The following is a 27,516-nucleotide window of genomic DNA, read 5'->3' on the forward strand; positions in this document are numbered from 1 at the left end:
GAAGAGCTCTCTGGCAGCACATCTGGATGTTAAAGGGGAGAAACTAAGTTTAAAAAATTTTTAATCTAAAACTGAGAAGTGGGGAGGTTATCTAGTTCTCTTCTGTTTGGTGGGAGCTGTCTGCTCTCGAGTTAAGTACGTGATCTACAAACTACGTATTTGGGCTCTTTTTCTGGGGTATGAGAAGATAGATGTGTTATTCCAAACTGCAATAAGGTAAACTGAGTGAGACATTCCTAACTGTGGAAATAATTCCCTAAATCTTTTTTTTTTTTTTTTTTTTTTATGGAAGAGCTACTATTTTACATTTATAAATCTACCTCAGTCCAAATTAATTTGGTGAGATCTTAGACCATTTAAATACTAATGAGCAAGTATTCCCAAATGGGAATACCCAGGAGTAATTTTCCTATATGAAGTTTTAGCTGAAGTTTGAATTGAAGGAGTTACTTCTGCAGGGCTGCAAAACTGGTATTTATTTCATGGAATTCTTAGTGTCTTACTAGGTGCTGATATAAAAATTTTGATTGTCTATTCTAGAAAAAAAAATAGACTTCATAGTGTTTACTAGCTCTATCTTAAAAATTACCAATTGATTGCATTTTGAGGACAAAATAAATTTTCTGATTTCCAAATTAAATTTTAATGAACTTTTTCATGGTAATAGCTGTCTAGTGTTTTGGACCAATGGAAGCCTCAGAACTTTAGTGCCTGCATTGTACAAACCCCAGACAAATGCTCCATTTCAGTGAACAGAATTCATTCCTGTTTATCTTGCAACTGTTCCTAATCAAGTTAAATTAAATCATCATTAATCAGATCTTCACAATGCAAATGTCCTTACAGTCTTTCATGCCAATTTATTTAATCCATTTTAAATTAGATCTTACAAATAAAAATCTCTGCCTGAATGTGAAAATGTAAGTGCTACTTTTTTTGGAAGTTTGCAGTTAATAGAGAATAACTTAGATGAGGTATTTATTTCTACTTGCATTTGAATTCCTCTTCTCTTGGCAAGCTGATTCTTGTTAAAAGAAATAGAGAAATTTTCAATGGAGAAGGCTTTGGCTCTGAATGTGGACTAGTGCTACCACTTTTTGTCCATGAATGAGTACCCTGATACATGTGAATACTTGTTTCCACTTTTTTATTTATCACTTTTTTTTATATTGGTTCTCTTTTTTTGAATATATCATGTGTGTGCTTTCAACTCTTTTAACTATAAAATTATATTCCTGCATATTTTTCTTAATGCAGTGCTACTTCCTATAGCAGTCCTCAAATCCTGTAGTCTAAAAGGAATCATTGAAAGCAAAAGAGGGAGCATAAGGCAGATGGTTATGTTAAAATGTTTTTCCACTAAAGAGCTCCTGCTCTTATTGTCTTACAATTATTTGGGTTTTCTAAGGAGTCTTCCTGAACACTATTTTTCCTGGAAACAGACACAGTTGGAGCTGCTTGGTAACCTTGGTCACCACTCAAAAAATTGTAAGCCAGGATTTGGTCTGTGTGAAAGGAGTGAATGCTTCATCTGGAGAGAACAGACAATTAGACCTTAAAAGGATCTGCTCAGAGGAAAAAAAGTGAACCTGACTCCCGTCTTAAATCCCAACACTGGGAAGGTTCAGATGTATTGCTGAGTTATAGGTGCATATTTAACATTTAGCTTTTCATCCCCAAAAAGGGAGAGTAGCTGCTCTAACTTGATTTTAGTTGTTTTGAAGGTGCGCTTCCCTCTGCTCTTTGTGAAAATGGTAAAAATAAACTTTGTGCAACTGGCTTGCAAGGAGAGAGCTAACTCTTCCTGCCCTGACTGTACTGCAAGCTGGTGTTAAGATAGAGGCTAAAAATCTGCCTTGGCAGAATAAAAAGTAAAACTCAAAGGCCTGGAAATATTCTAGGTTTCAGCTAGGCTTAAAAGATAGGTCTGGCATCAGTCACAACCCTTAATGGAGGACTAAGCCCTATTATTAGGGATATGCCTTAAGGGAGATTCCCTGAACGTTTCTGTCTTGCCCATTGTCCATATGACAGGTGCGGTTAATGTACGAGGGAAAATTGGAAATGAAAGATTCTTTGCAATGTGATGATTTAAGGTGTTGATATTAGCAAAGTCATTTTTACTTGCTGACAAAAGGATTTAATTTCAAAGGGGGTTTTTGTTGGTTTTTTGGTGTTTTTTTTTTTTTAATGTAGTGCAGTTCAGCTTCCAGGTTTCTGTCTGGGTCTCCATGATCCATAATTACTCCTCTCTAAAGCAATTACTTAAATGAATGGAGCTAAATAAACAGAGGAGAGGGGACAGATGGATGTGTCAGTCTGGCAAGGCTGGAGGCAATTTGGGCCTAGGAGGCAGAACAACCCCACTCAGTAAATGTAGGCAGGAGAGGATGCTTGTTTAGTGGGGACCTGTAACACATCCCAGCTGAAATAGTCACTGTCCTGTGGGAGGCTGTTAGCTGGATCAAAGTTGGTACTCCAGGCTGCTGAGCTTCTGACACCTGCTTTCCTTCATTCCTGACTATCTACAAGTTGTTGTCTCTACTGGTTGTTCCTGTTCAGTAGCATAGTGCCTGCAGTATGTCAGTTCTTACAATTGTAGTGGTTTGCAAGAGTCTGTTACAAAAGGCAGACTTGAAGTTTTCCCCTTTCCCTCAATACCTTTCTTCATCCAGTTTCTTCAGCATAAGACCCCAAGATACACTAAACTAACACTTAACCTGGGTACATTGAGCAAGTTTAGATTGTCTTATCTTCTCACCATGTCACTTACAAATATTGCACTTGCCCTACTTCTATTTAATTGGTTTTAATGCATGTGCCCCAAACAAAACAAATTATACAATCAAAGTTTTGGTGTCTTCCCTGCATCCCTTCTAGTAAGCGTATGGTGCTGGCAGATAATTTCTGCCCAAGGACTCCAGCCCTGTGGAGTTCTCATGAGGGCAGCTCTCCTTCCTGAGGTCTACGCTTCACTATGGCAAGAATTTTTTTTTTATCATTATTATTTCTTTTTGCTTGGCTTATTAACAAATAAAGTTTGGTTAGTCATTGTGTATTCTAGGCTGCACAGAGTTCTCCAGTGTTTTGATGTTTCACATTTAAATCTGACTATTCTTTGACACTCCCCCCAGAGGAGTCTTAACAATATATGGGTTTACTTAGCTAGTGCTTTTTGTATTCTTATGTTGCAGGGCTCAGCCTTGGAATACAGTACTGCCTGGGGTTTTTTTTTGGGGGGTTGTAGTATCTCATGGCCCAAACGACGAATAAAGCTTAGGTTGCACATAGGATAAAGATGTGGAGTAGCTCACCATGTCAGCAAATAAATGTGAGAAAACTAGAACCTTGAAAAGATTTTGGAAGAACTTTGATTCTCCATGTTTCTCCTCTAGCCTGTACTGACCTCTTTCACACAGCAGTTCTTAACTATTTGCTCAGCTAAACATCTCGTGTACAGGAAGTCTCTTTTATCTGTATCAAAGGCTTGAGCCTGCAACGCTTAATGCCTGTCTTCCTAAGCAACTCCCTGGAGACTGTTGGCCTGCCTGTAGGCACATGTAAGAATAATTAACTTCAGGTTTAATGCTCGAATCCTAAGCTTTTTGTGGCTGATGCCGTGTCTCTCAGTGTGTCTGCAATTCCTAAAAATAGTGGCTGGCTAGTTCTAGTTGCAATCTTCAGGCCCCATTGCAGTAAAACTTTGAAACAATAAAAAAATCAGTTTAATGACTATGTTATTGCTTTCTCCAATTCTAGCTCCTAGGGCCTTGACAGATACTGCAGTATCAGTCCCATGGATCTCCAAGTTGATGCATTGATGGATATAATCTGTAGCTTTGGTGTAGGGAAAATATATGGAAGAGAAGACTATTTGTTTTCTCTTTCTTTCTCTTTCGAAGTGGCAGTTTAGCTGAACCCATAAAAAGTCAGAACATGTCAACCTGGCAAGGTCTGTTTGCCTTAGTTGTCTGTATAGGCTTTATTACCCAATTGACTGCGCAAGCAGAGAAGGTAGAGGTGACCTGGAGTTAGTGATTTCCAAATAGCCTTTACTCATGGCCAAGGCCACCAACAAACACACATTTAATTTTATGAATTTTCTTCAAATAGTAGCATAGGCAAGCTCAGATAGTGCTGCTGTCTTTGTACAAGCACAGTAACTAAGTATTTGTTAAATGCTGTTACAATAGTGAGGTATCTCTATTATGGAGAAAACTGCATTTTGCTAATAGACTTGTTTAAGTCTACTCTTAGATGAACAAATAAATCTCTTTTCCATAGAGTAACAACGTGATAGCCAATTGTATAGATTTCTGTAATATATTCAGAAGAACTTGAAATTTTGTGTAGTAGCAGTAGCATTGTTATAGAGAGCTTGTCTACAGTTATAAGGGTATTTTAATTCCTGCAAGGCAGGATAAAAAAATCTGTAACTATACTATCAGATAGGAAAAATTTATCTGGATTAGGATTTTATAGATGAAACAAGCAGTGGTTGCCAAAGCTGCTGGTCTGATGAAATCAGACTAATCCTCAAGAATGAACTATATTATTTTTTGTTCAGGATGTGGTAAGTATTTTGTCTAAATTCCCTCAATGAAATATGGATGTAGATTCTGCCAATAACTTCTGCTTTATAACAAAAGGAAAGTGTTAGGCTTTCAAAAGAAGCCTGAGTATACTGGAGATTTGAAGGCCAGAACTGAATGTTAGTAAGCAATTAAGAAGCAGCTGCTAATATCAGTAGAGCCCAGTTTTCCTTTCTGGTTTGCCCTTACACAGAGCAGTTGATTACAAACACGATGCAAGTTGGTCATAGAAAATGATTAGGGGGAGATTTTTTTCTCCTTTATATTCTCATTCTGAGGGAGGAACAGATTGTAATCTGTATCAGGTATTTCTGCTAGAAAAGCTTCAACAGATGTGACAGTAAAAGGCACTGCCTTCTTACTCCAGCTGTCGGCACCCACAGAGCTTGCATTCTACACTTCCTATGCAGGTGGCTGCCCTTTTCATAAATGACATGCTTTTTTTTTTTGTATTATTGCCTACTTGAGCATCTGTCACTGATACTGAGGGAGTCTTCTGAAAACATATTTTCATTCTGTACTCTCAGGACCTCATCTATTATGTTGGACCTCATCTATTTTATTTGGTCTTCTGCAGCTAATGCTTCCGCTTGAGTAATGAGTTGCTTGGGTGGCTAATTAGGCTGATCATGTAGCAGTCTCTTTTCTGCTGAAAAATTACTTTCTTGAGGATAGATCATAGTAGTTTGTATTCCAAGGATTCATCTTCTTTCTAAGAGCCAGATTTTTGTGCATATTTAAGAAGTCAATTAGAAGACATGTTTTATAGCAGAAGAAAGGAAAACAACTCTTCCTCAACTCAGTCATGGAAGATTGTCACGTTTGATGCAAACATCGCTATTGGATTCTGCTTTCTGCACTCCTTGCAATTCCATTTTTTGGCATAGCTAAGCTAAATTTTTCATATTAAAGACCTTGAATCTCTTTTGTGTTGCTTCTCAGTTGCCACTACTTTGAAGGTATTGGTATCTGGATGTTTCTCAGCCGTACTCTGGTCAGAATGAAGTCCTTTAATCCGTAGATATGGGTAAAAGGCAAGATTTGCTTTGGAAGCATGAGCCTACTCCCTTACTCAGTGAGCTAAAATACTGTGAACATAGGGGATCTTTCTAGTGAAATACCATAGTAGACATAAGAAGTGAATGGTAACAACAAAGGACCTTTGTTAGCATGAGAGGTGGGGGTGGCTGATTCTCATGGCAATGCATTATTATGGACTTCTTTTTTCCCCATGTCTTTTCTGTCTTTTGCAGGCTGGAGTATGCCTCTCTCTTTCCTCACCATTTTTGACTAAGTGGACAGTTATCACCTTTAACCTAAGTTCAGAGCACTTTGGCAGTATTGCCAACTCTCATAGTTTCATCCCAGTAATGGGATTTTAGCTGTTGTTGCAGCTGATCTGTCAACCCATGACATGCTGAAGACTGCAGATATTGCAACCTAGCTGTGGGAGAAATTCCCCTTTCTGTTGTTTCTTCTCTTTTATTTTTCTCTTGTTTCTCTGTTTCCTAGAGCAGAACAGCCAGACTGGATTGCTGCAGAAGTAGGCAGGAGTTTGTTCTCGTTCTGTGAGCTGATGAGGTTTTCTAGACAAGAAAGTTAAAACAAACAAACGAAAGCTCCACCAGCAAAAAGTGACTCTGCTTATGAACCTCTTCTATAACCACTGCATCAGTCCCTTGAAGATTTCCTTTCCCTGCTCCAGTACCAAGACTGGGATAAAAGAGAAGGGGTGAACCATGGAATAATTCAGGTTGAAAGCTACCTCTTGTTCATCTGTACCCTAGGCTTCTTTCACCCTACTCTCTAGACTTAGTAAGGGACAAAAAAATCAGATTGCATTTAAACTCATGGTAGTACAGGAAATCTGCGGAGTTGCAGGTGAGAAACATGGAGTATAAGGTAATGAATTAGGCTTCATCAAGGGCAAGTCTTGCCTGACACAGCCTAGTTGCTTTCTATGATGGAGTGACTACATCACAGGACAAAGGAAGAGCGATGGATGTCATCTACCTGGACTTCTGTAAGGCCTTGACATGGTCCCTCACAAGGTCCTTCTGTCTAAATTGGAGAGAGATAGATTTGATGGATGGACTGTTCAATGGATAAGGAATTGGCTGGATGGTCGTATCCAGAGAGTACTAGACAATGGCTCAATGTACAGGTGTAGATCTGTGACAAGTGCTGTCTCTCAGGGGTCCATACTGGGACCAGTACTGTTTAATATCTTCATCAATGACATAGACAGTGGGATCGAGTGCACCCTCAGCAAGTTTGCAGATGACACCAAGCTGAGTGGTACAGTTGACATGCCTGATGGTCGGGATGCCATCCAGAGGGACGTGGACAAGCTGAGGAATTGGGCCCGTGTGAATCTCATGAGGTTCAGCAAGGCCAAGTGCAAGGTCCTGCACATGGGTCGGGGCAAACCCCGGTATCAATACAGGCTGGGGGATGCAGGGATTGAGAGCGGCCCTGTGGAGAGGGACTTGGGGGGAATGATGGATGCAGAACTGGACATGAGCCAACAAGGTGCGCTCACAGCCCAGCAAGCCAACCGTATCCTGGGCTGTATCAAAAGAAACGTGGCCAGCAGATCGAGGGAGGTGATTCTGCCCCTCTCCTCTGCTCTGGTGAGACCCCACCTGGAGTGCTGTGTCCAGCTCTCTGGAGTCCTCAGCACAGGAAAGACATGGACCTGTTGGAGCGAGTCTAGAGGAGGTCCTCAAAAATGATCAGAGGAATGGAACACCTCTCCTGTGAGGGCAGGCTGAGAGAGTTGGGGTTGTTCAGCCTGAAGAGGAGGCTCCGGGGAGACCTTATTGCAGCCTCTCAATACTTAAAGGTGGCTCGTAAGGAAGATGGGGACAAACTTTTAAGCAGGGCCTGTAGTGATGGGGCAAGGGGTGATGGGTTTAAAGTAAAAGAGGGTAGATTCAGACTAGATATAAGGAAGACATTTTTTATGATGAGGGTGGTGAAACAGTGGAATGGGTTGCCCGGAGAGGTGGTAGATGCCCCATCCTTGGAAACCTTCAAGGTCAGGTTGTACAGGGTCCTGAGCAACTTGTTCTAGTTGAAGATGTCCCTGCTCGTTGCAGGGGCATTGGACTAGTTGACCTTGAAAGGTCCCTTCCAACCCAAACTATTCTATGATTCTGTGAATTCCCTGGCTGAGGAAAAACAGACTGATGTGATGCACATGTCGAATGAAAAGATGGTGGTTTGTGGACCTGCTGGGACCATTCCCACCAGTGACAACTCTTAGAACAAGGATTTGACACACCTTATTTCACAAATGATGAGAATAGGTGTTGAGAAAGGGAAAGACCCCAAAGACTAAAACATAATCTTCCCACAGAATTATGACTTTGTAAGTTTTTGGAGTATGACTCAGTTTTCAATTTTATATTAGTGAGGTTGTCATTTAGGCTAGAATGTAGTTCTTACCCAGGAGAGTTTTCCAGGTGTCTTCACATTTCTTTAAAATTCTTCCTTTGAATGATATGATTAATGTAGTTTCTTTCTGAGGTTTGGGGGAGGAAAATAATGATGGAAGTAGATTTGACTTGCACCAATGAGCCTAGTGAGACAGGCTCTTTTTTCCTTCTGTAAGTAAAGATTGTTCTCTATTGCTCTACATAAAACAAGCAAATTAATAAAATTCTTATATTTATAAGAAAAATCTGCAGCATCAAACATAAATATGTAGAAGCTTATTAGAATAAACAGTAAACAAAACAAAAAGTATTATAAAATGACAGTCAGTGACTGATTTGTGATTAGGAATTTGGATAGGTCTTCTCTGTTATATTTTAAAGTAAACAAAAAAGATGCAGATCTGTACCTGAACTTTTACTGTAAAGGGTTTGTGCAACATGCATCTCACCAATTGATTTGAACAGTATGGCTGTGAGCCACTTTCTGCCCTTATAGTAAAAGTTATAGAGGAAACTTTCAAGAGCAGCATACATTGGTTTCTCTTCCTATGGTGGAAGTTTTCGATTAAATTCCTGTTGACGAGACTGGAAGCAAACGAATGCCAAGTGTCTTGGGGAACTTTTACTGTGTAAGAACTCCAAAGAAGTGGCTGGTAAATGTTTTCAAAAGAAAATGCTATATAAGTGTCATGGTTGAACCCCAGTCGGTAACTAAGCACCATGCAGCTGCTCACTCACTTCCCCCCACCCAGTGGGATGGGGGAGAGAATCGGGGAAAAAAAAAGTAAAACTTGTGGGTTGAGATAAGAATAGTTTAATAGAACAGAAAGGAAGAAGCTGATAATAACAATAATAAAATGACAATAATAATAAAAGGATTGGAATATACAAACCAAGTGATGCACAATGCAATTGCTCACAACTTGCTGATCGATACCCGGTTAGTTCCCAAGCAGTGATCCCCCCCAGGCCAACTCCCCCCAGTTTATATACTGGGCATGACGTCACATGGTATGGAATACCCCGTTGGCCAGTTTGGGTCAGCTGCCCTGGCTGTGTCCTGTGCCAACTTCTTGTGCCCCTCCAGCCTTCTCGCTGGCTGGGCATGAGAAGCTGAAAAATCCTTGACTTTAGACTAAACACGACTGAGCAACAACTGAAAACATCAGTGTGTTATCAACATTCTTCTCATACTGAACCCAAAACATAGCACTGTACCAGTTACTAGGAAGAAAATTAACACCTTCCCAGCTGAAACCAGGACAATGAGTCTACATAGATTTCAGTACATGAATGTATGGTAGGAGAAAGTTAACAGTTCTATGGTTAAAATGGAAAAAGCATAAGTTTTAGTTACTAGGGAAGCTATGAAAATAATTCATTTCAGAAAGAGTTGAATGATAGCTTTTTAGTAGATCTGACCTAAGTAAAATATATCAGAATCTTCAGCAAACCAAAACATTGCAACAGCCAGCATAGGTCAAATGAAACGAAGTGCTATGCTTTCCATACTTGAAGTAATTTTGAAATGAGAGAGCTTTTTAAATGGGAAGAAAACCAGAAATGTCATTTTGTATGCAATGAAAGGAAAGAATTAATTTGCTTATTTCCAATCCAAGCAATTCAGGAAATACAAACCCTATATAACTGTTTTGATTGACTACAATTTACATTTTTTTCCACAAAAGTTATTGACCAAAGTGTTTTGCCAGCACTGTGCAGTCTTGGCTCCCTTGGCTTATGCATAAATTACATTATACGATGCCTAAACCAAGAACATGGTCTCTCCAGGATCTCCTTTCAGAGAGTAATTGAGAGCAAAAGTCTCCAGGGCAGGTTTATTATTTTATATGATCAATAGCTATTGTTCCTGTAGAAATTAAAATTTGTTTTAAAAGTCGATGACCAAAACTGAATTCAAGCCTACACTTCTTTGACAGTCCTCGAAACTCTGAGAATGGGATTCAGTTCAAAGATTAGGACACTTAAATGTAGGTATTTACCTGTACACATTTATGTATGAGCAAGGTGCCCAGCTTTGATTCCAGTCGGTGGAGATTTAGGGCTTGATCAGGCTGCTATCTCACAGTCAGATCCCAGAAGCTTTTCAGTCTCTGAAGACACCATGAAGTTGACAGATTTGACACTTGACATATGGGATCCGCATGCCTGTTTGGAGGGAGTCTAGAGATTACATGGGATACCACAGGGCACTTCAAATGTCTTTAGATACCTGTGTGGGGACAAATGAGTCAAACCCCTTGTTATTGCCATAATTTCAGTTTAGAGATTTATTTGGTTTACCCTAAAGTGCTCACACATACTTTGGCAGCTGCTGGTGTTCAGCTGTCTGCATGTGCTGACCAGATCTCCATTGGCTATATGAGGAGTTTTGAAACCTAGTTCATGTATGGACACTTGCAGATAGGTTTCTTAATCTGAGAGCTGACTCTCACTCTGGCGCTCTGTCACCCTCAAAATAGGACTTTAAGCTTTTTTTTATTTTATTTTCCTATAGTCTTTGGTGGCACAATTTAATATTTTGTTTTTTGGACTATAACATAAATTATTTTCATCTATATATGTGGCACCCAGTTTTTGCCTTGCTTTCTCATATGCTTACCATATATTCATTACAAAACCCCATATTACGCTGAAGCTAGGAATTTGAAGTAAAGGCTGTTAACTTATGAAAAACATCTGCCTCAAAAATATTATGATTATCCCCTAGATAAGCCTATCAAGCAGTGAAAATTCTCTATTATTTCCTTAGTTACTTCTTGTTGCCCAGCATGTTTTTGACAATACATAAATTGTAATAATGGTTCTGTGGTGCTCGTGGTAGTTGCACGCGTGTTTTATTTGGCAGGCTCGAGATAAATTATTTTCTGTACGTTTTTACTGGTAGTCCTCTGCACAAAGGTTCAAGGCTGATTGATGGTGCAGTTTGGTGTACTGATCTTTAGCAATAGCTGTAGTAGTGAAACACCTTAATAAATGCTGTTCAAGGCCAGTTTCCAAGGCTGAACATTATCACCTAATAACTTTGATCAGAGGAGTAGCAAATATTTGCATAAGTACATGCATGTGGATTCAGTCTTCTGTATTTTATTTACAGCAGTAGCTGTTTGGAATAGGGTCTGTCTGAGGTCTACTCTGGAAATTGATGTTCAGGGTTTCCACTAAACTGGTGTTCTTACTGGGCTCCCCTGCTCTTCTGACTCCATGCTATGGTATCTCCAGAGAGTCAACCTGTCTGTCACTCCTTTTCTTAACCTTTTGTTTTCCCTCGCTCTTTTGTTACCTAATGCAAGCTTACTTTAGTGGTGATCATGCCATGTTCCTTTCTTGCTTCATAGCTTGCTGAACGCACCATTTAAAATCACATTCTGGAGTACTGATTTTAAGTGCTGTTCTGGCTTCCCATCAGCTGCATTTATACCTGCTTCACTCAAGTGACACTTGAGTGTCTTTAGTCAGGTCAAGTCTCAAAAACAGTACCTCATCCTCACCCTTGGTCACCCGTCAGCAATCTCTGTCACAGTGGTACTGCTCTTCCTAAAACGTTATATCTTGGCTTCTGCATAACTGCTGTTAAGATACAGACTTTCCTAGCCATTCTCCTAACAAAACATTCATCCAAGTGCTCCCTTCTTGCACTGTAGCAATTTTCTAGCGGTCTCCTGTCCTACTACATCCATTTGTATTTTTGCTGCAAAGGTCATTTTTCTATACTATGATCTCTCCTCCCCTGCCTTCTTCTCCTGCATCCATTATAGCACCAAAGATAAACTGCTCTTTTTTCACTTTGAAGGAGATTCGTAGATTAATCCTTACCTATCTGTCATCTGGTATTAACTGTCTAGTTCTCATGTTTTAGATCTGACCAGATCAAGATGCTTTAGTGTCAGTGATAACTTGACATCACCCAACCTGTTTGTCTCTTCAGACCACTAGCTGGCCTGCTGGCAACGCTGCCTCGTTGGTTCCTTGCCCTCCTCTAGATGGGTGATTTTCACCTTGTCTTTTCCTTAGATTGTGACATCCTTGGGAGAAGCATGGTGGTTTTGTTCTGTGTTTGTAAAATTCTTATAACAAAGTCCTGATCTATGTGGAAATAATATCAATAACAATAGTAAAAACGCTCTTAGCAGGAAGGCCAAGAAATAAGCATGTAACTTGTGCCATCATTTAGCTTTAGAAACTACTCGTGGGGCGAGATGGGGCTGGCCCTTCAGCCCTCGTCTCTGCTCTGCCTGTGCCAGGAGCCTCAGCAGTTAGCTTGGGTCCTCTGAACTGCAAGCAGGCATCTACCTTCTGGCATTGCAATGCCTCCACTAGGAACCTAGTGTCAGCCATCTGCAGATAGCTCTGCAGTGTAGGATATCTCTGTATATCTGTGTCCGGCACCTGTAGCATCTGGCTGTGGTTGCTGCAGATTCTGCAGAATTCGTAATGCTTTATCATATCTCCAGATTTTGGGGAAAGTCCTTTGACTGTAGTCTCTTTACAGACATAGGAGAAACTCTTCTAACTCCAGACACGCAACTTCAATGAACAACAGTTGCTTTGGTCTGTTTACACAGGTTTGATGTGTCTAAATAATACCTGTAAGAAGCTAATGAGGCATAAGAAGATTATGAGGCACAGTTAACAGAATTCATATAATTGGCTGTTGCTTCATCATTAATGTTTTCCCCTGTCATTTTTAACATCAGCTTTTAATCCTCATAAGGATATTATTCCTTGTTCCAAGTTCACCCAGGAAATAAAATAGCTGTGAAATGAGTCAGTTCAACGTGGAGGATGAATTTTTAGAAAGCCCCCACTTGACTGTTTGCCTTTCCTGAGGCTTCCCTTACTTGGGCAGAGCAGTCAAACTGAAGTGTCGCAAAAAGCAGAGAGGAAGTATTTCCCTCAGTGTAAGGAGCAATTATCAATGAAGAAATGGGCAGAGCTGCGGTCATGGTAGGTCAGCAAGGCCCAGATCTCCTCTCGCCTGGTGGTGCAACTCTTGGGGCAGTATTTCTTACCCGGTGCTTCAAACCAGCCATGCAAGCTCATGATGGTGAGTGATAAAGCTTTCACAGGCGCGAAATGTTCGTCTCTATCCACAGTTCTCTTGCAGGCTCTGATTTACGTTTCGAGGCACTCCGTGCGATATAGGTCAGATGTCTGTACAGAGCATGGGCTGAGAAGAGGCGGGGGAGCTGGCACTGATCTCTCTATACACGGAGCGAAAGGCAAGGCCGGCCATGGGGCAGCTGGCACAGGCACATCCCAGGGGTGGCGGGGACTCGGCCCCGCGCTCCCGCCAGCAAGCACTTCGCGCAGGGTGTTCGCCAGCAGCTGATGCAGGGACGGGGCCTCCCAAAGCCCTCCACAACTTGACAGAAAACCAGTTGTTTTCTTGAAAAGCGCTGAGCTCTTGCAGCACCTCTGAGAGCAAGTCCATTACTTAGGATCCTTATACAGATCCTGAGGAAGCTGCACTTGTGCTTGCCATACTCCTGGGTAAAGTGGACCTCTTGCCATACCTGGGGTGAAGTGGACCTCTAGCCTGAGCTTTTCCAGCCTATGGTCTTAATGATGTTCTTGTGGATGTTTATATGTCTCAAGTCTGCAGTTCCTGGAAACTGAGAGACATCTAATCCCCTTCCAATCAACTATTACACAAATGTTGCTGAGAAATAATTACATGGCTCCTCCTCACACTGAAGAGCTCTCAAAACAAGAGTGATTCAGCCAGCCAAGGTGTTTTCATCTTTCAAAATCTTTATGGGATCCTGCTATCTGAGGAGATGAATTTTAGAAATTACTGTTATCTTTAAAAAGATCAGAGGGTCTGCAGGATCTTATTTACCAGTGAATTATGTAAAATGAACTTTTCATTTTAAAAATCTGTGGCTCTTTAGTGAATTGCTCTGAGGTGACCTCTCCTTTCATGACACATGGACCACTGAAGATCATTTGATTTGAAGTGTGTCCCACAGAGTTGTCTGTCTTGGCAGAAAACAAATTAAAGTCAACAACAGTTAGCAAGCTGGGTATTTACACTGATGGCAGTCCATTTAATAGTATGTAACCTTTTTATTGTTTAATTCTAAGGTTATTATGAGGCAGTGACTGCTTTTACCACCAAACCTCCTGTATGCAACTAGCTAAAGAGGAACAGACTGATGATCAAGCCCCCTCTGCATGCTGTTTAACTGTGTTGACCTTACAGTGGTGTAGATGAGAGCAGATCTTGGCTCTATCTTCAGGCTGCTGACATGCAACTGTAGCACTCTGTGCAGTTCATAAATGGCAAATACCTACTATCCGTTTACACCAAGACCATGAACATATCTTTTGAAGCACCCTATTAACAACTAAGCTATGGTTATCACTAAAATTTATTTCATGCTTTCAGAAAAAATATCCCATGCCTTTTCCTCTTTTTGCTTCCTCTTTTTTTTTCCTTCAGAAAATTGCATGAAAGTTCTTAGAATATAAACACCAGTTTATCCTGATATTTCTACAGTAAAATACAAAAATAATTTGAGAACTGTAAGTAGGGCTTGAAAATCTTTGCTCAAAACCGCAGTCACCAAAACCACTGTTGAAAAGTTGCCTGAACTTAGTGGCAGCTCTGTTACTAGGTGCGTGCAGTTCTGCTTCTGTTTGAGCCCAGAAGTGCTGTAGTTTTGACTGTGAAGAGCAGCACTTCGCACGCAGCTTTGACGCTCACCCCATCAGGATCCATAGACCAGAAGGTCTTCTCCCTCTGCCATTGGGGAGCTCCTCAAAGCAAGCCTCGCAGATCAAGTCCCCACACAATGCAGTGGCAGCTTCTTCCTTCTAAAATTTGGCTAGGATGGTTTGACTTCATCCCATCAAGCAGTTCCAGGCTGAACCTTAACCTTGAGAAAATCACCAGTGTGCTGCAGCTCACAAGGGCCAGTTCCCAACCACCGAGATCCCCCTCCACGCTGCATCGTCCTGCTCCCAAGCCTGCCGCTGCTGCTCCCAGTGTGGCTGCTGCTGCTTCATGCTCTTGTTGCTGGAAAGGCGCTGATTCAGCCTGCTGGAGGCAGATGACGCTGCCCAGGGTAGTTTTACATGGCCCTTAACATCCAGCAAAAGCTTATCTGGGGTAGTTTATCTGTGGATGAATCCCAGCTGGTGAGCAACAGCTATGGCCAGCATGGTTTCAGAAATGTAGAACTGTCTTGTTTTCTCATAAGGTGTCTTGTTTCATTAGTAAGGGCGTCATGTCACCTCCAAGAACTGCATGATGAGGTAAAGATTTCTTGTAGCCTGAAAACTGTAAAACATTTTCACTGCCTACATTCCATCTGCTCAGCCAAATGCCTCCTTCTGCTGGGTTGTGAGCCACCTGCTCTCGCTCAGCTGCCTGTGTCTTGCTCCTAATCCCCAGATCCCTGTGCAGAGGCACCTGGCTAGCCCAGCGCAGAGCTCATCTGGGTCCAAAAAAACTTGAGCACTTAAACTCCTTGGTGGGCCTAATCTATAATGTGCTTGTGCCTCGGGAGGTGCCCCTCGCTCTTACTCACCCTTTACAGGACAATGACAAGGTTTGAGTCGTCCCCTGGGATGTGGGAGAGACTGGACTTGGTACCCTCCTCTACCTCAGGGACTTCAATCCCATGTCGAAATTGAATCTTTTCTCAGCTAAGAGAGCACTTTAGCTATAAGGGTGCCATCAGGGAGTCACGCAAATCGTCCTGTTGAGTCTCTTCCGTTTTTCAGAGAAAACAGGCTACACATTCCCTGAGAAGAGGAGTGAATGCCTGACCTAACCTAATGGTTAGGGTTCTCACCTGGGAGGTGAGGCCTTTGCCCCCCTCCTGCCCATGCCTCTTTATGCATTTTACCTAGCAACTATGTAATGGGAAATACACAGCCCATGGCAGAGGCTGCCTCCTTCCCACCAGCCCGGATCTGCCCAATATTTTTCTAATCACTCTTACGGTCTTTAGTCTTACTTTTTGGGGGCTCCTGTCTTAAGAAAAGTACTGCTGTTAGGAGGGGCAGCAAAGAGAATTGTCCTGTTATAACCTTGCAGTGTCCATGACCCTGGCAAGGCAGATGACTATCGATTGCTGAAGGATTTGATTACATTAGCTGAGGCATAGCAGCCACAGACTTTGTACTCTTTTCTCCCCTCACTTGGATCTGTGTGACCCCGGTAACAGGGGTTTAACTGAGGTTAGAAAATCAGCAGCCGTGGCAGCAAACCAAAATACTTGTATATAGCCCAATAGAAAAAAAAAAGCAAACCCACTCCAAAACTGTTCAAGCTGTTCATCTGCATGTCTTTTATCACAAAGTGGAAGCGTACTCAGGGGTTATACTGGATCTTTTCAGCTGCATAACACTAGGTCAACATTAAAAAGTGGCATTATTCCACAGAGTCCCCTGAAGACATGCTGATATACTCCTCATGTTACAGGAATTCAGAACTGGGCAGAAAGAGCTGGTTGCCTCTGTTGTTTTACACACTGAATATCAGTCCACAGGTCACAGGTCCAGCCGTCCATGGAGAATTGCTACCCCAGCAAGAGAGGAGTGACAGGAGGCTGAGTGGCAAGAGCCACATTCCCGCAGGAGTTTCGGCAGAACCACCTGAGCCGCCCCTGCGGGACCCTGTGTATGGTCTGGCAACAGTGCTGGCTTCTGCCAATTTATGATGACTCTGCAGTTAAGACATTGGACTTCGGTGGCGTGGATAGAGACCCTTGTCCCTTCCTCTGCTGAGGTTTGTTACCTGGGAATGGTCTTGCTGCCTCTCTTAGGAAATCTTTGAATTAGCTCTCCAGGAGAATAATGTGAGGTGTACTAAAGCTGGCCATTTTAAAGTATGCAGATCCGTATTGTTATTATTACAAGACAGTTGCATTGCATGAACACTTGTGAGTTCTGGCCATTCATTAGTTGTATCTGCCCTAGCAGGAGTATATCTCTTTTCCATTGGACTTGGATTTAGTCAGATTTGTTTGAAAACAAAAGCTTTGTACTTTGCACATTGAGGTAAATAATTTTTAAAGCAAAGTTGTTCATCATGTGCATCAATATGTATTACAAATTTTTAAAAAAATATAGCTATTTTAATTGCAAATAGACTTTTAAGACCATCAGTTTAGATTATTTTTATTAGAAATTCATAGGGATTTATGCAAGTTGCAATGAAGCTCTTTTTGTTCTAGTATGTCAACAATTTAGCAGTGACTTCAAAGCCAAACGTAAATTTGTAAATAGCAGTCCAGCCTGACAGAACTTCACAATTTTTATTTGCCTGCTCTTCATCTTCTTGGTGAAAAATTGGCTATAAACAAAACCTAACGTATTTGTAGCATTTATCTGGTACATTCTTAACATTAAAGACTGATCTAATCCTCACTGAAAAAACCAACATGAAAAAGTAAACCTCAAACAGAAGCTGAAGCTTCCCCCTGTATGTCTGCTGCAATGAAAAATGCGGCATGGTTCCCCCTAGCTGAACTTCTAGTTAAAATGCTGTAGTCCCTGTGAAGGGATTGAAGGACCACAGAGACCACACCGATATCTTTCCTTATACCCTCTGTAGATCTGCCTGTGTAGCAAGTATCCAGAAGGAATGAAAAAGGAATATAACAAGGGGAAGAATTAGTAGTTGAGGGAAAAGTGGACTTCAGAGTCTCAGGAAAGAAAACAGGCATCTGACCTGATGTACAGACTGTTGGCATAAAGGGGGAGACTGGGTAGTGAGATCAGGCCCGTCAGGCAAAGCCCTGAGAACGTAATTCCAGCGGACTGGGATTATCACATAGCAGGGGAAGGAGGAAGAAGTGTCAAGTAGACAATGCAAACATGAGATGCTGGCTTTTGTATCTCCTGTGCTGTCTCTGAGAGCATCGACACTTGGCGATAAAGTCAGTAGCCTCCCCGCAATGTTCAGAACTTGACTTTGATCTGTGGGGTGAATCCTGTGGTGTTTTAACCTTCCCCTCAGTTCTCTGTTGTTGGTGTTCCTTGGTGCGTGAGCTGGCACAGGCAGGATGCAGGAACAACCACAAAACCATGGATGAAATGCAAAGAGCAAATTTATTTCTGTTACCTCGCCAACCAGGGGATCCCCAAAGCAGCACCCAGGCAGAGGCACACAAGCAGGGACGTAGGCACTGCAGAGCTCGCTCCATGCTAGAGGATCACTGAACCTGCTGCTTTCGCCTGTATATCAGGGATTGGCGCAGGTGTAGTTTACCACTGCGCTTTGGTCTTTCCCACAGCAGGGCAGGAATCTCAAGCGTGTTGGACAGGGTGCCTCTAAGCCTATCACAGGCCTATGTTATCTAAACACAGACGTTCTACTTGTCCAACACACTAAGCTAAACAACAATTATATGATATATGTGTTTTTCGATATCCCAGCTGCAAGTCACTTGAGTGAGTTTACAATCCTCCTCACCAATCTTCCGTTATTTTCCCACACTTGGGTAGCTGAAAGTCAGATCAGCTCTAGGAGCTACTGAATACTTCAATTTCTCATAGACCAAGGGAGCTGCAAGAAAACATTAAACCACAGTCAGAGCAGTCTGGAGCAGTCAGTTTGAAGGAGACAAGAAGATGTAAAAGAAGGGTTAATTTCCCAGGGAACCTAGAATTAGTTTAGCGTCATCTTATCTTTTGCTATCTGCTGTTGTAATTCTGTGTTGAATTCCTTTTCATCAAGGAAGGGCCTTTTGCTTAAAACGTTGCATAGACTTGCTACCCTCAAAAACTGTTGTTTTAAGCAGGATTTGTTTAAGAAAGGGGGAGTAGATACTCTAATAGTAATAATATATGCCAGGGCATATGTAATTATGATAATGTCAGGCTTTCATGTGTTCTCTGAGTCAGTGCAAGCTTACATTAAATGTGCTTTAATTTATATAAATCATACAAATATATATTTGACACAAGAATGAAAACAAGCTGTACCTAAAGACTGGATACTTCCCCTATCCAAAGAACCAAAGTAATAATTCAAAACCAGATGCATTATACATAATAGTTTAATATTATACATATTGCAAATGGCAACAAATTGGTATTCTTTCTCCTTTAAAAATGAAAAAAAAATTAAATAAAATTACAAAGACAACACACAGGTAATAAATAATCACACACTACAGAATCTTTTTATTTACCTTTGAATATTTAGCACAGTGGATAGTGAGAAGAGAAACAGATACATAATTTAAAGCAGTTCTAGGACTCAGTCCAAAAGTCCATGTTTAGGAAGAGCTCTATCAGCTAGCTAGATTTGATGTCTTGCCAGAATGTGAAATTTGAAAACACCTAATAGTCCTGTGTCTCATCTTCTGTGATGAGGCTTACTTTTGAGTCAAAGACAAAAGGTCAGACCGTAAGTCTTTAGAAATGTACAAAACCAGGATAACAACAGTGTTTTAAGTCCATTTGTTCTTTTCATTGGCAGATGATAAGAAAATGTATCTCTTTCAGCCTGAAGATGTTTCATTAAAAAATGGACTTCTGTGACATCCATCATTTGCAGCGGAAAAGGACAGGGATGTTACAGAGAACCAAACTATATTATCCTAGGAGCAATTGTTCTTACGGACATGCCACCACTAAAAATGAAATGTGCGGGCATACTATCCCTGATAACTTTAACAGCATTAGACTAAGAAGACTTAAGGAGTATGACCAGTGGAGGCTTATGGAAATACGGAGTTCAGACAATGGTGCAAAATCCAACTGGAAGCACTGGTGAATATATGGTGGTTATTTATTTATGTCCATATTGGCATTTGAGCTGGCTAGTTTAAAGCTGGCTTAGATGGCTTTGGATGAGTCCATAAATCTTTAATAATGTTGAGACATTAAAATGACAAACAGTCTACAGATGCATTTGTTTCAGCCATTATCATTTATTTTAATACAGTTACAACTTTTTGAAAAGAAGTATATTACAATGAATATAATACAAGTTCTGCAGTTTCACTAGAACGTGAACATTTTTGTAGGTTTTCTTCAAGCCTTTTTCTAGTTTTTCATAAAACCATAAAGGTACTTCCTCAGGAAACTCTCCCCTCCCCACTGCGGATCTGCCTTTATACAACAAAAATTTTATTTCACCTGTGGGGAGAACCACCACCCGCAACATTTCAATTAAAAAAAGAGTAAGTTTTAATTGCAGTTGAATTTTGACAATTATTTTGAATTAGCTGACAAAAGTCTAACTAACTCTGGGAAGGTATTTGCTGACAGAAAAAAAACAACTACTGTACACACACAATTCAAAATCTTAACTTGCATTTCAAAATGATTGGTAAAAGGGGAGACATTTGCATCAACACAGTACATTAAACCCACTGCATGCTGGTACCATAATGGTATACATTATGCATTTTCCATTAGACTGATGAATTAACATCTTCATATAGATTTTCCCCCAAGACTTGCAACATTTAATTTGCATATTTACATAAAATATATATAAAGTATATGTTATATAGTGTATTTATATAGTACATAGTTTATATGTATAATATGAAATACATATTCATAGGCATTTCAGTCTATACCTGAAATCAATGTCATTGGCTGGTTGCAAAATACCCAGTCCTGCACGGGATTGATCTAAAGAAGGACATTGCACATTATTGTCCACAAGCTCTATCTCAAAATATGAAAAAATCAAAGCTAAAAATTGTTTAATTTCATGGACAGCAAATAACCTGCCAGGGCATTTTGCTATGCCTGTCCCAAATGGCATATAGTAATACTTTAACTTGCGACCGTTGCGGTAGAAGTCAGTCTTTTCTTCTCCGTTCTCATTGAGAAAGCGATCATATTTGAATGTCTGTAATTAAACCCAAAAAAAGAGTTACTTGATATTTGAATACCTCCAAAGACTAGATAATGCCATTAAGACACATAGTGCAGGCTGGCAAAGAAGAGCCTCTAGCACTAAGCATTGTACAGTAGCACCAGGTCCCATGGTGCTGTTTTGGAGAGGGTAGCCCCTGAGAAGTTCTGGTATGTGGGACATGATCCCAGGTTCTTTGCTGATAACTCTCCTTTTCTTTTCTGACCTCTTAAAATAAGGATTATAGCCTGCGTCCTTGTTCATGCAGTAGAACTGGCAGATTTCTCATTCTGTGCCTTTGGGAAAATATTATCCTCACTCTTGTCCTCCTCACCCCTCCCCATAATGGTGATGTTTCCTCACTGAGGAAGGCAGTAAGTAGAATGCTGTCTTGGGCTGGCAGCACACTTTTTGGTTACACTAAAACATGTTTTGCAGATAGTGCTTGCACTGACTTTATCCTTTTTTCTTGCCTATCATTGCATCTCCAGGTGTAAGAACAGACTGTCTGGAGTACAACAGAAAACCAGCTGTGGGAGCACCCCTGATAAATGCTCTATTTAAAGGCATGTTAGTTTCTGCTAGAGCTCAGACTTTAATGCACTTTGATAAATACTTACCAAGGGATCAGCATAGATTTCTGGATCAAAATGCAACAGTTGAGGATAAAGAGCTACAATATCATCGCTGCGAATATTGTAAAAATCATTCTCTAAGTGCAAAGTGAAATCCTCCTTGGCAACTCGGAAAGTCATGGATGCACTCGATAGCCTCATTGCCTCCTTGATGATGCTGTCTATCAGGAGAGGAAAAGCAATTATTAGCATGGAAATAGTATGTGTGTGTCCTTGGGGGAGGTCATGCATTTTGAACTATTTCAGACCCATTATCAAACCTTGCCTTTATTACTTAGAAGAAATATTTTAACAATAACTTTCTAAATGCCTAAGAAAGTATCTCTCTCATTTCTTTTTAGCATTATTATCCCTTCTGCAGGTAACTCTAAGAACATAATCTGCTTTCCCCTAGAAAAATACTTAGAGTTGATGCAACAGAATGTTTGAAAGTGAAACACATTTTCACTCTGAGATAAAGAACAAACCAGTCAAAACTGGAAACATAACAAGAAAAAGAAACGGTGCAGTGATCAGGATTTTCTGAAACTTTAAGAGGTAGTGAATAGAAACCAGTACTCAGAAAAAGTAACTTGGGGTTTTTTTTGTTTCAATAGAAGCTGATTTATTTTTTTTAAAAAAGCAACAGTAGTGAAAGGGTGGCATTTTCAAAACTCTCTGTAACTTGGACACTTTTGAAAAATGTGTCTATAATTTGAAAAATATTGAGAAGAAATAAAAGTAATGGTATTAGAAAATATTGCTTCACATCATAAGAATTGGGATATAAAATTTGGCAACGCTCTTTTGTTAGATCTAAAGTCATTACTAAACAAAATACTGTCCTGAATTATCCGTGGGTCTCCAATATTATGTTATGTAGCTGTGTAGCAGTATTGACACATGCCATTACACACGGGAAAGTGCTACTCATGTGAATTTTGATACTCTCAGTACCACCTGGGATATTGGGAAGACTGATTGTGTTGGCTATTGCTAAGAAACATACAGGTTTTTGTTCTGGTGTTTGTTGGCTAATTCCTTAGCAATTCCGTAGCAGGCATTTATATGGTAATAAATAGAAGACTGTGAAAATTGTGGGGTGATTTCTGGTCCTCCTGCATAAAATGATCATACCTAGTACTGGCATATTATCCAGCTGTTTTCGGTTCAAGGAAATATGTTTGCCATCTAAGCTGACCTTCTCTCCAGCACTTTCCAAAATACTTTGCACTTCTTTGGTAGCAGCTCTCATTGCTTCTGGACTCCTAAGACCAAAAGAGCAGAAGTATAATATATTTTTACACTTTAAAAAGGTTTTGCCATTAACTTTCTTCCTGACTAAAATTCAGTTTGTTAGCTGACAAGTACAACCTTCTAAAATGAAAATGTTGCAGCAAAATGCTGCAATTACACTTTTTCATGTCTTGGCAAAGGTACGATAGCTTCAGAAAAAAAGGAGAAGAACCCCAAGTATTTGATTCTATCTCCAATGACAAGTGGGACAGGACTGATGTGCAGAACTCAGGTAATAAACAGTAAGGTCACTAAAAAGCAATGCCAAGAATAAGAAATAGCCCCACTGCAGGTACAAAGTTTAGGAACAGAATTATAGATCAGTTTTATAACATCACTTATCCTGGATGATGTCCTATTATGTGGCAATATTCTGTCTAGATGAAAAGAATCTTCCCAATACTAAAAATCCACATAGTATCCTTCACTGTCTAGACTTTTTTACAGACATGGACTAGATGAGCTATGGTGAAATATGTAGAGATAATACAGGATGCAATAGTGTGTTGATGAAGGCACAATCAATCAGGGTGTTAAGACTCCAAGGCCAGAAGACCTAAAGCCATTGCATTCTTGGAGTGAAAAGTACTAAAGAACCTCAGATACTGGCAGGTAGATATGAGGCTGCAAGCCACTGGCTAAATAAAACTGCCAGAAATTTAGATACATACTTAGGACTTAGTCATGCTGAGGTAGATTATAGTCCACAGAGGCCCACTCTAAAATGGACATTTAATAGTATTATCTGAACTGTGCACTCCTCTCATGAATAACAAGCTCAGCAGCTGCAGTGTACACTGCAACCTCAGTAGGATCTATCAACATAAACTATTTTCTATTAAGTAACTGTGAAAACAATAATGAAGTTAAAGTTCATTTTGCCTGATCTAGTGAGATGGTCTAAAAATGTCCGATTATATTGGGAGCTTTCAATACAATTAATGTTTTGACTGCAGCCAGCACTTTTAATGTCATGTCATATAGATTTACTCCAAAGCTTTCTTGACAAAGTGTAGCATTGCCCTGGGGTGGGGTTTTTTTACAAACTTCTACAGAATCGCTCTGTGGTACCACTACTTGGTCTCAGACGAGTGAAGGGGGTTTCTGTGGAAACGAATAAAGGGGGTTTCTGTGGAAGTCCAGAACAACATGCCACTTCTATTGTAATCAGTAAGCTTTTTGACACTGATGAGGTATCAAGCAGTGGAATTTGCCTGAATTAAGGAACTGGTTTCTGAAAGATAACAAACATTTTTCTTGTTTGGAAACAAGAAGAATTGGGACTTACTTAAGAAGATAGAACAAGCTCCAGAACGTGGCAGGAATGGTGTTGGCTTGCGAGGCCCAGAGCAGCGCCACGTGGGTCTTCGCTTTTTCCATGTCATCGAAGGTTGACAGAGTGTCATTCAGGAACATGCGGAGGGTGACAAGCTCAGAGAGGTTGTCCCTCTTCAGGAGGTTCTTGTGGAGGAGTGCCTCCCCCAGCTTCTCACGTGCGCTGTGGGCACTCTTGAAGAGGTGGATAGGCAGCCCCGCCACGAGGGCTGGAAAGATCTTATCGAACTCCTTGAAGTTTTCAAGGGCATTTAGGATATGAGCTCTTTCAGTTTCCTGCTTTGATGATATATTTTTGTCATTATTTGAATTAAATTCTTTACCAAAAAGTGTTAAAAAGCCAGACTCGAACATCACCTGGCAACAGAACGTATAAAGTCCTTCTGTTACCCAGGTATTAGACTGAAGTTTAGACGTTCTTGACTGCAGCATGACGTACTGTAGGTTTTCCATCATTGCTTCAATGAGGGCGTCTAGGGCATTACCTTGAAGGGTTCTAATGAAAGTCTGATGAAAATTTTCAGTGGTGTTCCCCTCTGCTGGGTCAATGCTACCATGCCCAAAAGCCTGTCACAAAATAAATTGTGCACATGGTAAATAAGGCTTATCATAACCTTGATGATAAAGTCTAACAGAAATTAAAGCCAAAGTATAACTTCATAGCTTACTAGAGGGAAGCATAATAAGGGCTATTAATACTAGAACTGATGATAGTTTCTCAGTGAACCACAGCAGTTAAGTAGGCAAATGAAAAGATTAAAATAGATCCTTACAAACAAATGGACATGGTTACCTAGACCTTCATTCAACTCCCATTGACATCAACAGGAGCCTTTTTGCTTATTTCAGTAAGAGTTTGACTGAGCTCCTACTGTGTTGCATCATTTTTTAAGGCATTAGGACTGAATCTTCCATAGTAGTGAGAACCTCCTGAAGAAGGTTTCAGCTTCAGCAAGCTGTATTATCATTTTACAGATTGTGTTAATTGTATTTCTGCTTTAGCAGTTTGGGATACTACATGGCTAAATAATGTCATTCTTGAACAATCCGAATCACTGCAAATTTCCTTTCTCTTAAGGAAAGGGAAAAGAAGACCCCAATGTTTTAAACCAATAAAAGTGCAGAAATGTGAAACGAATTCTATTTCAAAGGCATAGTTATGCTATAGGGATTAACTGGGTACGTCTGTCCTGCCAGCAGATACTTTGCACGTTAGATATTAAAACTATTTTTAAAGTTGTACCTTGGCAGAAGTAGCAAAATGGAACTTTTTCCAGTCCAAGTGTTTTCCCTGGCGTATCAATGCATGGTATGAAAAAGGGTCAGTGAGGAAATGAATGTATTTCCCCGCTACTCGGCAAGTGAAAATGTGGCCATACTTCTTCTGCTTTTCTCTGAGGAATTCAAGGGGGTTGGCACCAAACTGCAAGGCACAGCCTAGGTATGGAAGGAACCCATTTTCAAGTGGTGGCTCACCTTGTCGCCTACAAAACACAAACAAAAGCTGAATTTATAAGTACGTATAAAGATCTTTTCTCCAGGACTACCAGGTAAGTAAAATACTGATGCTGGGCTTTTTGTAATGTGAAAAAATGCAAAAAAAAAACCAAAAAAACAAACAAATACTATATTGACAAATAATTTTCTCCCCTTTAAGGACTAAGCCTATTGTGAGGTCTATGGTATGTAAGAAAGAATAATTTTAACAGCCTGTATTATAATGAACATAATAAACCACAGTTTGATTATGCCATCTTTCTTTTCCCTAGATCAGGAGTATATTTTTCACTTGTTTAAATGCAGAATTGTTGCCATTAGCTAACATGCACAGTTTTGTAATTGTCCCATAAATGAATAATCCATCCCACTAATATTGTCTGATACATTTTTGGGCAACAGTATCCACAATTCTATTTGAATACCAAGGGAAATAGCCTTTTAGTGTAGAAAGGTTGTTATTATTGGCATATCCCATTTGGACCAGATCCTGCTGAAAACAGTAGGAATTTTGCCATGATCTTGAATAAGCATAAGAGTTAGTCTTTCAGGCAAAGTGTCATTAAGCAGATGCTTAAAGTGAAGCATATGCTTAAATGATATTTTTTATTCTGAGTCAGAAAACTACTTTCCTGCATAAGGACACCATAGCTGCTAAAATAACTTTCAGATAATACTTTAGCTTTTCTAGTAAATTCCTAATGGTTATTATCTGAAGTTAACTATTTTCACCTTTTTTACTAAACTTTTTTAAAGTAAAACAAGAAAATGCTGAAAAATGCAAAATTACAATAGGTAAGCAAATTACTTGCTGTTTATGTAAATGTGCCAGTGGGATAAATGCTTTTAAGAAATATGTATGTGACATAGTAAGGTACATAAATATTATCTGTATTAAATTGTATTACTGATAATATGGAAATGTTTGTAAGTAGGTATTAAACTATAATTAGATATAAGCAGGTATTAGCTGTGATTACAATGCAGGTAAAACTATAGCCCAGTACTTTAGGAAATCAGAACATGCATATTCATATTTTAATTACCTCATTTATGCATAGATTTGTATCTACAGTTATGTCTAGGCATTACCTCACTATTATTGAAAAGCCTATACACAAAAATTCTCTTGTAACATAAATCTCTCAAAAGACCAAACTACAGCATTGCCCATGCTATCCTGCATCTGTCCATCTACCAGTCTTAAGATTACGCCTCTTTTAGCTATATACACAGTATATTTCACAGAAGTAAAGGCAAGGTACACTGAGATGCATTTATAAATAGATTCCTTACCTCCTCCTCCTCCCTAGAAGAAACCATAACCCACAACAGAGTATTATCACTGTTACCCAGATCCATGATGCTATGAACATTTCTAGTAATGCCCAAGAACTTCCCAGTAGAAAACTGGTAACTACTGGTATGGCAGGAGAGGTGACTGAGAATGATACAGAAGACAGGTCACGATTATATACTGTAGGTGCACCACTGTATCTGATGGCATTCAGTCAACCTAGCAAGCTATTGATTAACCATTTCTGGAGAGAGCCTGGTTTTTGTCTATGTTCTGACATCTTTCTGCAGAGAGCTTCGCTGGATTGATGTAGACAGTTGCAGACATGGCCTTGAGCTGATGTCACATATCAGTAGTGGTTCCAAAGTAATCAAACAGCTGTAATAGTTGATAATTTGAAGGTCTGTCAGGTGTGTTTTGATCTATCCTGCAGATTTACCAATTGCAGTTTATAGTTCAAGTTTAGCAATACATGAAATGGCTACTGACAGGTGTCCAGAGGATTCAGACTGGGCTAAATGGTGGCTGCAGTTCATGCTGTCCTTCAGCAACCAGCCTGCTCGCCCCTTCCCTTCTCCTTCTGGGGGAC

The 27,516-nt window shown here is 40.2% G+C and overlaps 1 protein-coding gene across 1 annotated transcript; it reads right to left on the minus strand.

Annotated features, from left to right (window-relative positions):
- Positions 1-19,938: 19,938 nt before the first annotated feature.
- CYP7A1 (cytochrome P450 family 7 subfamily A member 1) lies at positions 19,939-27,137 on the minus strand. Its single transcript, XM_075024333.1, is given in 7 exon segments — positions 19,939-20,882; positions 21,509-21,684; positions 22,640-22,770; positions 24,087-24,700; positions 25,377-25,617; positions 26,927-27,104; positions 27,107-27,137. Coding segments are annotated over 7 exon segments (1,671 nt in total). The 3' UTR covers positions 19,939-20,582.
- Between the last annotated feature and the right edge of the window lie 379 nt (positions 27,138-27,516).

This window comes from Buteo buteo, chromosome 3 (assembly GCF_964188355.1).
Source record: "Buteo buteo chromosome 3, bButBut1.hap1.1, whole genome shotgun sequence".
Lineage (NCBI taxonomy): Eukaryota > Metazoa > Chordata > Aves > Accipitriformes > Accipitridae > Buteo > Buteo buteo.